Source organism: Arctopsyche grandis, chromosome 6 (genome assembly GCF_051622035.1).
Source record: "Arctopsyche grandis isolate Sample6627 chromosome 6, ASM5162203v2, whole genome shotgun sequence".
In the NCBI taxonomy this organism is placed as follows: Eukaryota; Metazoa; Arthropoda; class Insecta; order Trichoptera; family Hydropsychidae; genus Arctopsyche; species Arctopsyche grandis.
This window is the reverse complement of record NC_135360.1, coordinates 25,915,949-25,929,128: the sequence shown is the minus strand read 5'-3', so window position 1 is coordinate 25,929,128 and position 13,180 is coordinate 25,915,949. Positions and strand designations below refer to the sequence as shown.

Here is a 13,180-nt window from a genome sequence, read left to right as displayed (position 1 = left end):
TATATATATATATATATATATATATATATATATATATATATATATATATATATATATATATATATATATATGTATGTATATATATATATATATATATATATATATATATATATATATATATATATATATATATATATATATATATATATATATATATATATATATATATATTATACTAGTGTGCTACTCGACTTCGCTCGGTAAATGGAAATTAAATGAAGACCATGAAAAAAAATTTCATTTGTGCTTTTATTAAATTTATTTGAATTGGAAAAAAAATATTATTTAACGACCGACCAATCATAAACGTCTTTGATCAATCCAGCCAATTAGAAACGAATTTGACGACAGCCAGTTAGAAACGAATTACAGACCCCGTTACGGTTTTATATTATTATTATTAGTTATTGGTTCAGGGAATGCTTGCACACTAAAAATTTTGGTATTTGAATTACTTATATGTATTAATAACTTTTTTTTTTTGATTGAATCTTCCTTCCTGTCTTTTATAATCATTTTAGTTTTATTTATTTCTTTTAAAGATTTTTTTTTTAGAAAAAGTTATATGTCAAAAGAATTGAAACGTTTATTTTTATATTTACATAGTTAACATGGAAAATTAGTTCTAACTTTATTTAGTTTTTATTCCGATAATTCTCGAGAATTTATTTTATTATTTTCACATTAATTTACATTTAATATACTGTTTTTAAATTTAGATTATTTTTATTTTTTGAAAAATCTATTCCATATAGGGTTCCCGGAAATTGCACTGAATAGTTTCGAGAAATCCAAATTTTCAAAGTCGCTCAAGAAGAACTTATCCAATACAAATCTTACTTACCCTACTCGGATAACATACACATCCTTGACGCTTGAGCATCTTTGAATGTTTGGATGTCTCGAGAGTGCGGCTCTCTTGAGTGCATTTATCCGATAACCATCATATAGAGCTTTGTGAAGTCATAATTTTATTCATAAAACAATTTTAATTGATTACTTCGAAGGTTTTATATAATATTTTTAAAACTATTTGAAATATCGTATTAACATTAAATTTCGCATAGTTTAACCTTATTTGTATTTTTGATTTTTATTAGACTCAATGGTCGAGAAGATTTCATACAAAATCATTCATTTGAAATTTACATTGATAATATATTATATATGTACCCGGCTTTGCTCAGTATTTGTAACATAAACAGCTTAATTAATTATTAAATTTATTTGAATCGAAAAAAAATATATATCGAATCGAAACCATATCGAATTATCGTCACAGAAACTTTGATTTGTTTTCGATGTTACCAACAAACCTTGCATACTTACATACATATATAGCCAGCAGTATGGCTCAATGGTAGCGTGTACGTTTGTACAAGTGATCAGTGGATTCGATCCGCTATACTAATGGTTAGATTTGAGACTTCAAATCGATCGTTTCTTATCAGAGTTTTCCAATTTTATCTAATCATTGTTGAATCGGTTTCTCAAAATTGGCAAAAAATCATCTTTCCTGCTGTCACAAATCTTCTGTATTTATTGTATGTACAATTTGTAAAAATTATGTACAAATCTAAATCCATAGATGTCTCAATGGATTAATTATTTAATTAATTAATTAATTAATTGTTATTTCGTGTTCTTCAGCTTCTCGAAATACAGTGATTTATGTAATAATAAAACGCTGCATCGTTTGTAATTAATTGTCCAGGAAGGCGCATTGGGGTCTTCCTGTCAAGCCTTCCTGGTATATATCTATAAACAAAAAAAATAATACACACATAGTTACAAAGTCTCTTTCGAAATTATATATTAGATAAAGCTCGTAGATTGTCAACACGCTATGATGCCATCTGAGGACTCATCCTAATACCAAAACACAAATAAATTCGTCATATAATTTTTTTTTGGATACGTTCATATATCGTGGGAAAAATCGTGGGCCGGCCAAACGACTCGTTCTGCATAAGCGAACAAATACCAGACCAGGATAGCTTCAGGTGAGAAAATTTTCAGCTCGGTCTTCGATGACACACGATCCAGCGTTTGACGTATGCATCCGGCAGCCGGGGTGGCCCAGTCACCGGGTAGGATCGCGCTAGGATATTCGTGTAGGATTGGAGCGGCGAGACGCCAGCATATCGCCCACCACTGGCGTCAATCGTCATCGTGGAGCAAAAATCACCGAGTGATGATCAGTACGACCGCGAATACGAAACCGAAACGACGACATCGCCTCGTCGAGCTCGATTGTTGCGTGTGTTTGTCCGTCTGCCGACGCGCGACCGTCCGTCTGCACACTTTGAGAATCTGCGTAACACGTGGGGACGCCGGTAAATGTGCATCTCGAAAGTGTCATATACATATGTTCATATAATACATACATCATGTAGGGAAAACGGTTTGGTGATTATTCCGTAAAAAGCGATCTCGCGCAAGTCACTAATTACATCCGGCACCCAAAAACTCCATCAATCGAAAGCTTCCCACGCGAAATATCGCACTAACGAGAGCTCGAGTGCCAGATGTTCCGTGATCGAGATTTTAATGATTTGCGCGAGATCGCTTTTTACGGAATAATCCGTTTACCGGGGAAAACATGCCGTTGATAGTCGATAGTTGGCCACTTGGATTACAATCATACATATGTATATTTAAAGACCAATTGACGTCATATCGATACAGTTATATTTAATTTACAGTAGGCACATTTCATATCTTGATTCCTATTGGTTGAAAAACTTTCTTATTGGTTAGACAATCTTAGCTGACCAATATTGAAATGGTGTATTTTTCTCCCTACTGTACCAAACAGCTGTGACATGCATTATATATTATACTGGACAGGTTTAGAGCACAAAAGCAATGTCACAGGGTACTTATTTCAAAATTCAGATGGTCAAAGATCATCACATGGCCAATGATTGATATAGTAAATTTAGATTGGTAGTAGGCGGAAAAAGTATGTGCTATGATCATTGATGTATAATACACTAGATCCGCCCTCACGCTTTATACTGGTCTCCCTTTTGGCGCATGCAAAATACATGGCGCATGCGCAGTTTCTCTCAGTAGGTAGGTAGGTACCACTGCGTCGTAGGGAAAAAAACCTTTTTTTTCCCAACTTCCCCGCTAGTTAAACCCCCCGCACCCCTCAGTTAGTGAAGACAAGATCTCCGACCAAAATCACTCGTCAGGGCCCATCTATGTGTATTATAAATCTATGGCTCTGATAGATATTTGGGATATGACAGACTGGGATAGTTGGGGACTTTAAGTAAAATATACGTAGATCAAGTAAAAATCGTACAAATTGTAATTGTTGAGCTGTTATGTACATATAATATATTTGAAAGTGGCGGAAGTCCAATTTTCAGTTTCAAAAACACTATTTCTGTTTGACTTAATTCACAAATGGTTATCACTTATTTTAATTCGATATGTCCAGAATCTTGGAAAAGCAGTATTTTCTTAAATATTGTTAAATGCAAAATATTATATTTAATGTGGGTGAGAGTACTGTTCATTGTGTACGATGCACATGTTTATATATACTATGCAAATATATTTACAAACAAACATATAGACTATGTAAATTGTACGTCATTTTTTGATCCTAACGTTGATGTTTCATCATAAAATAAATTTATAAATATTTCTGCACCAAAGGATTAAGCCTAAAAGTGATTTTTAATTTCAGAAGCATTTATGTATGTACATATTTTCTGTCGTGGATATACGTCATATCATGTCAGACAATTTAATGATAGTATTTGTGAAATGGAATTGCTCATATATTATATTATAGAGAATTTTGAATGTACGATTTGGGTGTACGATACACATGTATCAGTGGGGTGCGGTGGAAATTTTTCTGTCTCTATCGCACAACTTTATTTAGATTTGCGTGAGTAGGATACAAGAGGACGCGGTGACGTCATACCGCATCCTCTTGTGTCCTGCTCACACACACTTAAGTGAGGCTGTGCGACGAAAACAGGGGTAATTTAATCGCACGCCACTGACATGTACATATGTGTATAGATGGATTTAATGTACTGATTGGGCACTGAGAGGGTTTGTTAAGTTAGTATGTGTATTGCTTGTATGTGTATTGCTCGGTGTATGTTTTTTGATGTGTTCTCGAGCTTGTAGCCGCTCTAAAATTAGGAGATACGTCCGGTGGCGTGTGTTTGTGCAAGTTTGAGCTGGATTCACTAATAAACATCAAAAATACCGGGATTGATGGTCGAGAAAGTAGTGTTTTATTTGTGTTGTGTTGCTCACGCTTTTTGGGAAAAAGTGCGAATACAATATGTATACATAATATGTATAAACGTTTGGATAGATGTGTAACATGTTTGGATGAGTCTAATTCTGCATGTGGATTATTATAGAGTGTGAAATGTAGAATAGTTTTGTATGAGTATTTTAAAGTATTAATGGAAAGCTTTAAAAATCGTTAAAGGTCGTATATAAACTACTGTAGTTACATATGTACATATAAGTTTGTTTATGAAGTTGAATGACTATTTAAAAAAAATATATATATATATACATATATATATATATATATATATATATATATATATATATATATATATATATATATATATATATATGTATATATATATATATATATATATATACATATATGTATGTAAATACATACATGTGTATATGTGCAATGTATGTTCTTGAAAACTTGAGAGTTGAGAAACAATTTTGATGATGTTTAATCTAACGTAGATATAGGGTATTTTGATGATAAGTTATATGACGATACGATTTAAATGGATGAGCAATGAAAAATGTTAAAGGCTAAATATTTAAAATGAGAAAGAGACATATTGTAGAAATTCATGAATCATGACAGGTAGGTAGGGTTGTTGTTATATAAATTGGGGAATTTGTTTATAAAGTGTTTCAAATCCATCTCGAAACAGACCCAGGAAATAGATTGATTGCGTTGAATAGTTATGTAAAAAATAACTTTGCGTATTTTTGTTTTATTGACGTCATAAACTGTAGGGAAAAGGAACTGAATGAATTTATAAAAAAAATGTCATGAAAAAATCCCTTGACATTTTTTTGTGTGACAGGAAAACAGTAACTATGCCAAAAGTGCTTTCTGCTAAACTCTTTCTCTCGAACACTAGATTCTTTTTCTAGACAATAATAATTTTAAACAGTGGATATTGCAATAAATTGTGAATTTTAGGTAGATTTTCCCTTACACAAATAGTTTTTCTATTACAATCCCATAAAAAATATAATATTGATTGATAGCTTCTAAAATATAATAACTCGGTGTTAGATTCGATAGAATTAAATAAAAAAATATATATAGATACATATATACATATGTACATATGTATGTCCAGTGGTAGCTCGTGCACAGGAGCTGCGAAAAAATCGCATTTACGACTTGCATTTAGATATTTGACATGCTCGTTAATAATGAATATGTTAAATATCTAATCATTTTTATTTTATTTACATTCACAAGTTGGATATGTATACAAATGCGATTTTTTCTGGAAGTACTGCAGTGCCGCAGCTCCTATGCACGAGCCGTCACTGAATATACATAGATATCGTAAAATTTTACGTATGCATATATGTATGTACTAATGTAATATATATTTTGCTTTCCATTTGATTTCGACGTATATGTATAACACCGGTATAAATAGAGAAGGAATGTATTGTATTGAGTAAGTATGTTAATTGAAAGATTTAAGATAATATTTAGACGATGTGACGTTTTGATTAATTTGACATTATAATTTGAAAACATATCTGTATTAGAATAATCTTACAATGAATATTAAAATACTCAGTTAAAATCTCAAACATGATATATGTATGTATGCACGCATACTAGCATTTTAATTTCAACACTATAATAATTCATGTATATCACATCACGCAATAATTGAATTTTCCCTGATATTATATAATATAAAAAATAAATTTGGTTGAGGGACGACGGTGATTCATAACATCCCATGATGCGGTGACATATGAAGTCTAATATATTTAGAAAATGTTATTCAATATTCTAAATTCACGCACACATACATATACATATGTTTATATATGTATGTATATATATATATACAGTGGAAACGATAAGTTTGTCCGCTTGCGAATTATTTTTCAGAAAAAAAAAACGTATGTATAATATTTTTCACGCCACGATGTCGCAATAAATTTCCCGCGTCGACCGCATTTTCGCGTTAAAATCCTATCAATTAATCGAAATTTATTAACGGCGTGAAAATTTTATGACCCTGAAGCATAACATAATGTGCTGCGATAAAATTGAAACTCATAATGGTGTAATATAATATAAAGGAAATATTATTAATATATTATTAATGTATTATTATTAATGTATTAATATATATTATTAATGTATATTTCCACGGTTTCGTGAATTGTTTTTCCGGTTCGGGGGAGTGGGGATATTTCTTCCCCTCCATCTTATCTGCAGGAGTGTGTATTCTCGGAGACCAGTGATAGTCCGATGACGTGGAACCTTGAAACAGTCAGTGAGTCATTTGGGGTTTACTTGAATGAGGGTCAGTGTGCACGTGCACAAGCATAATATTGCATGATGCATTCGAAAAAAATTAAATGAATGCATGTCCGGTGACCTTGAAAGGTGTAATTTTTTTAGTCATTGCTCGCTCATGCAGTTTGGCAAGTCCGTGGAATATATTTGACTATTTCAGTGTAAAAATATATGATATTCTTAATGAACGCTTTAGATTAGATGTATTTATTTTTTATCTATTTTTTCATTATTTTGATAGATAATTATCGTTTTCTCTTTTAAAAGAAAAATGAAAAAGAATATGGGAGTCTTTGATAGAGATGTTTTATATGTAATTTTTTCTTCTCACAATTTTAGATTCATGATTATAATTAAATTAATAGTGCGTTTATGTGATCTTTTTTGGCGTGCTTATTTCATTTCATTATTTTGCTGATTAGTTCTAAAATGTGTAAAATTTGAAAAGAAATTGAAATAATAAGATTTATTAAAAAATATAACGTTCGTAGAGCTTCCTTAGAACAAACGTTTTCATAATCGCGTTGCATCTGAAAGTTCTGCTATTCTATGTGTTGTATATTTAGAAAATTAAAGTGAATCTCATATCAGTTGAGCTCATTTGGGCAGTGGTTCAAATACTATTTACGTCCAGATTAGTGAATATTTACGTCTATTTTGGTTACGAAAACTATTCAAAAATAGACAATGAGCAATCGCCATATTACGTTTTAACTATTAGATTATTACACTACAAAGTAAAGATTTATGGGTATATGATATTTATTTGAATCAATCTCGATTACCTCGAGATTCTTTCATTACCTTTTAATAATAATTTACTTGGGATTCTTGGAAAAATATTTACGCGTATTTTGAGGTATCGAGAAACATGTAAACGCTCAAATAACATGCCAAATGATGTGAGATCAAAGAATATTTATTTTGTAGTATTTTTTGAAGCCTTTTTCGCAACTCAACGAGGCTAATTTATTGCGGTGTGATTTCAAGATTTTGCACATTTCGCAATGGGTTATAATAAAATGCAGTCGATTTTGTAAACATGAAATGAGTGGGAAAATAGGTGCAGATAGATTTTATTAAGGTTAGTATGTATGTATGTAGGCCGTGCGATTTTCGGAAAATTGAAACGTTTTAAGTAGAGTGCATTCTGTTTATGCAATCGACCGATGCAAATTTTCTAGGAATATAATTGTAGTATTTTGAGCGATAGAATAATTTGTGGTTAATTCTAATGCTTTTGAGCTTTACTTTTTAATCATACAAAAGATTCCTATGCGATTTAGCGTAAGAAGTTTTGTTTACGTTGAATTTATAACACTTCAAACTGATTTATACAATTTGAGAACATGTGCATGTTCATCAGTGTAATTTAAACATGAATATTTTAAGGTTATTTATCTTCTTAGAATTTCTTGTGTGTAAAAATTAAATTGATTCAAATTATTTTACGATTCGAATGTACAAATCATTAGTAGATAATTTACGTATAAATAAACTACGTATTTATTTTTTAACAACGTGTTCTGATATAAGATAGTACACTATGTGGAAAACTACGACTTTGTATACAATGATCCAAGCAATTGAAAATTTATATAGACTGAAAGACTCTTAGAAAAAAGTAAGAAATCATAAAGATGAGTTAAATAAGTTTACTATACAGAAAAATTTGAAATTTGAATTTTAATGTCCGATAAGCGATCATTGAGTAAGGAAAAATTAGGCATCGTCCCTACGCCATTTTGTTTACTCCCTAACTTTCGTTAAGATTTCCGACACCTGATATGTTTGCGTGGTCATTCCGACCAGGTTGTTGATATCTGGAATTTTCTGCACAGAATAAACTGTGAAGCAAACGGTAGCGGGCGAGGCACGTAAATATCAATTTTGTTTATTGGCCCGAAATAACTACATAGTCCGACCCCGAAATATTGCCCTCGTAAAACTTTGCTGGCGTTTTAGCTCAACGGCCACAACATTGCACTCGTTCTTGCAAATTTGCCTTTCAGCACTATGTAAGTGAGTGCCTGCAAAACAATCTGGGACCAAACTGGTTGAAATATGTATGAAAAGTGACAATTATAAATGTAGTCGTCGTTTTAAGTGCATATTTTTTACGGTGATGGAAACCGGTTTGATTATTTTTATATCCAGTTCGGTTGAATCTTTTCGAGTGCTTTTAAGTAAAAATAAATTCAATATGTATACATTCAGATGTTCGAATAAATGTGTTACTATTTTCGCACGTATGTGTGTGTGCTTACGTAAGTTTTATTACACTGAAATGTTTTGGCATCTTTGCGAAAAATTTATGTCAGTTCTAAGAAGCTTGACGAGATTAGTGTGGAAATTTTGAGAAAGTGGGTTGCTGTTATTTATTAAATTTTAATGTATTAAGATTTACGATTTGTGTTGACACTGGTGTAAATGACTGCACTTGATAGCTTCCGTTCCAAATAATTGATTGTAGGGGATTATATAATTTGATTATAAACCGTGTTTTGGAAAAAAATCTACTATGATATAATTGTCAATTTATTTTATTCCAAGTGAGAACTGCTTGTACATGTACATAGCTTACGTCATTTGAGGTAATATTGCTAAATTTACTGGAAAATTTGTATTCTTAAATATCTTAAGCTCATATTGGAAGATGTTTTATTATATTTTGACTATGAAGTATGGTATTCTTACATTATATTGACGGATTGATGAATGTTGTGAACTTCAAATTGACATTGTTTTCTCATTCACGTGTAGTTAATTCCATTCATTCAACAGCATGTGAAATAGAAGATATAGAATGACGATAAAAACGTTAGATGAATGGTTAAAAGAGTATTTTTTTAGATTGTGGTTTGAACTAGCGTGATGAATAAGATCTAGAGCTTTAAGATTAATTTATTTACCATCATTTTAAAAGCAAACGTATCGATTTTTATTTTCTATTAATGTATGTATATATGCACTTCTGTTTATTTTATTATGGGATAATATTTTTGGCATGGCTGTAAAATAAACTACACGACAAATGTCAAAACGAAATTTAATGTCAAGTTGACGTTTCAGTGAAATCATAACCAGTTACGTTTTCCCCGGGTAATCGTAATATTTTAGCAGCCAACACTTATTTATTTAAGGGTTGGGTTAGGTTAGGTTAAGTTACGGTTGGCCCTATTCATTTAAAATTAGGTTGTTAGGGTCGGTATTTATTTTTGTGACTGGCAACCTATTTGACGTTTGATTTGCCGCACGAAAACCGGATCTGTCGTGCGAGCTATTTTAGAGAGGGGAAATTCTTTCTTTTTTGCCGGGCCGATAAATGGTACCCTTTTATTATTTGATACACGAAGAACATTTTTTGGAATGGAAAACATATAAATATGTTTGAATTATTTGAAATGTTTGCTAATAGTTAATGTTAATGTATACTTCTCTCTACATTTCTCATATTTTTTTTACGAATCGTAATTCCAATCTAAATAACGTTTACTTGACAAGTGTTTCTTTATACAATACTAGTGATTTTACACGGCTTCGCTCGGTATTTGTAAGATAAACCGCTTAAGCATGACTAATCTAATAGTAAACATTTTATTAAATTTATTGGAATAGTTTTATTTTATATACATTTATTTGAATAATCATTTGTTTTTTTTATTAAATTTACTGCAACGAACAAGCAAACATATATATTAAGTCTTTTTCGATATTATATGTATACCTGAATCCGGCGCCTGCGCCCGCGGTGCCTTCACCCCCGGGGACTTCGAATCGAATCGGCGCCTATGAATCGAAAAAAAAAAATCGAATGTGTTGTCTACAAACCAACCTACCAAGGCTACATATATGCAAAGTCTCTTTCGAAATTATATATTAGATTTATGTACATTAGAACAGTCTGTGATATTTTATTTAGATTTTTCTTGCAAGTTCATAAAAATGTGGCATTTGACTTGTGTCTGTATACTAATTAGGATAATACTAAAATAACTGACGAATACTTCTCTAACCCAAAACGTTCCTTGGCGTTTTTCAACGCCAAATAAAATATTGAAGTAAATTTTACACACGTGTTGATCGGTGGCACTGGTATTTTTATGTTGGGTATAAAGTGAATAAAGTGAATGTTTTAACAGTGGTTTGTGTGCGTTAGATTGATAGAGCAGACAGTTGCATGGTGTGTGGCGGCGCGTGCCACTGCGACTTGACCTGGTGACGACTGGGCAGGCCCGCTGAGGGGACTCCTTGCTGAAGATGGGTGTGACCGAGGATTTCGCACCGAGCTTCACGCAGAAGCCCCAGCTGCGGCAGGAAGATGACGGCAACAAGCTGGTGTTCGAGTGCCAGCTGCTGGGATCGCCGCAGCCAGACATTTGCTGGTATCGTAGCGACGAGCAGCTGCACGAGGACAACAGAACGAAGTTCAGGTCGGTGATACACTTTCAGATCGGTGTGATGTGCGTTTGGCGATGAGATTATCGGTGTAAACGGGCGTGATGATTTGCAGGATACAAGCCGTCGAGAGCAACAAGTTTTTGGTGGTGCTTGAGCTCGACGACGTGATCGAGACCGATGCTGGGCTGTACAAAGTCAAAGCTAAGAATAAGATGGGCGAGGTGGCCGCTTCCATCAATCTTAACTTTAGCCGTTAGTATTTTGATTTTAATTTTATTATACTTACTACATAGGGGGTAGGGTAAATACATATGGTCACCGGAAAAATGCACTCGAGATAGTTGCACTCTCGAGACATCCAAACGTTCAAAGATGCTCAAAGAGAACTAACCCAATAGAATTGCACAAAAAAGCGTCAAGGGGTATTTTTATGATACCACCCTTTTTTGTGGAATTTTATTGCGTAAGTTATTTTTAAGTGCCTTGCGCCACTTTTTGCGCAATTTAGTGCATCTTTCCGGGAACCGGTAAATTTAGTCGGTTCAGAAATTTGGAGTGTGGTGTTCTCATGAGTTTGTTTCGCAAACTTTTGATGAAATCGCGGACCAAATACTTTCGATGTTAATATTATACATACGGGTCTATGTGACGAGACAGAATGTTAAATGACAGAAAACACAAATATCGGAAGGCAAAGATCGAAAATCGAAAGATCTTAAGTCGAAAGATATAAAAAAAATGGTGCATGGTAAACGGTACATACTCACGTACATACTCACTTAATTTGCGCGAGCAGGATACAACAGGAACAAGAGGAACATGCTTTTCCTCCCGTATTCTGCCCGCGCACATTAATACGGGAGGAAAAGCCTGTTCCTCTTGTATCCTGCTGGTGCAAATTAAGTGAGTATGTACCGTTTACCATGCACCATTTTTTTTGATCTTTCGATTTAACATCTTTCGATTTTCGATCTTTGCCTTCCAATATTTGCGTCATTTAACATTCTGTCTCGTCACGGAGATCGTATACATACATGTATCAGCATTAGTGATAGCTTACATATGTAGGCTGTCACAAGCGGAAGTAAAAAATAAACGATTTCTTCCTATCAATTAATTGCCCCTATCAACATCAAACTATTATAGAATAAGTTTCAGTGCACTCTTAGGCCTTTATAAATTTCGGAATTGATTTACATATAAATCGAAGCACCCCTACTACAATTAGATGTCCCTATATGAGCTCATTTGATTAACCATGTATATTTTTCTTACTATACATATCAGTCTATCCATCAAAATAGACTGCAATAAACTTTTTGAAGGTCAAAAGTCTTCAAATTCTAATGCTAGTAAAATTAAATTTTTCTTATTATTTTAACTTTTATAATGTTAATAATAATAATAAAATAAAACATATATTTCGCATTCCTCATATCTGAATGGATTATTTTTAATACTAACTATTATAACTATATATGTATAGAATTATCATTAAGCGAATTATCAAATCTGCATATGTATGTATGTACATAGTATCTATGTACGTGTTTAAGACATTTGTAATATTACATTGATAAAATATATGTATGTACGTAGATATAACAATTTTATTAGAATCTAGTTCGATTATGGTCTTCGTTAAATCAAATTGATATATTTATATACTATAAAATAATAAAATAAAGGTTGGCTTTTGATTGGCGAAGGCTTTCATGCGTTCGGCCAATCAGAGAGCGTGATACGCCCCTACGTTTCCTATTGGTCGATTGCTCGTTTCATACATTTCGATGAATAGAAAATCTAAGAAAAATTTTTCCTTGACACAATTTATTATATTTCTTTAGTAAAATTCCTTAGTACAAATCAATGAATTAGGCAAATGTATACATATGTATAATATAAATGACTTAATCGAAACGCTTTGTGCGTCGTTTGAAACAAACGATAAATTATTCAAATGGTCCTACAATTTATATGTAGCGTGAATTTATAAGTATCTTTGATCAACAAAGTTTGCAATTAATTACCCCGTGCTAGCATTGGGCGAAATTGTAATTCGTTCGCCAAGTCTTCGTCAGATAAAACGATTCCAACATTGTAGCAATATCAAAACGAATATGATTTAAGTACTGTGTATTAATTTATGATTTATTACTTTCAGCTGCCGATCAAGAAAAACAGAGGTGAGAATTA

General features: G+C 32.4%; 1 protein-coding gene across 1 annotated transcript in view; it reads left to right on the top strand.

The window, feature by feature from the left end:
- The first annotated feature begins 2,081 nt into the window (after nucleotides 1-2,081).
- bt (projectin protein bent) overlaps nucleotides 2,082-13,180 on the top strand; it is an 83,428-nt gene continuing 72,329 nt past the window's right edge. Inside the window, exons 1-4 of the mRNA XM_077433762.1 lie at nucleotides 2,082-2,336; nucleotides 10,743-11,016; nucleotides 11,097-11,236; nucleotides 13,149-13,170. Of these exons, the coding sequence (XP_077289888.1) occupies nucleotides 10,844-11,016; nucleotides 11,097-11,236; nucleotides 13,149-13,170 (335 nt within the window). The 5' untranslated portion in view covers nucleotides 2,082-2,336; nucleotides 10,743-10,843. The remainder of the gene's footprint in view (nucleotides 2,337-10,742; nucleotides 11,017-11,096; nucleotides 11,237-13,148; nucleotides 13,171-13,180) is intronic.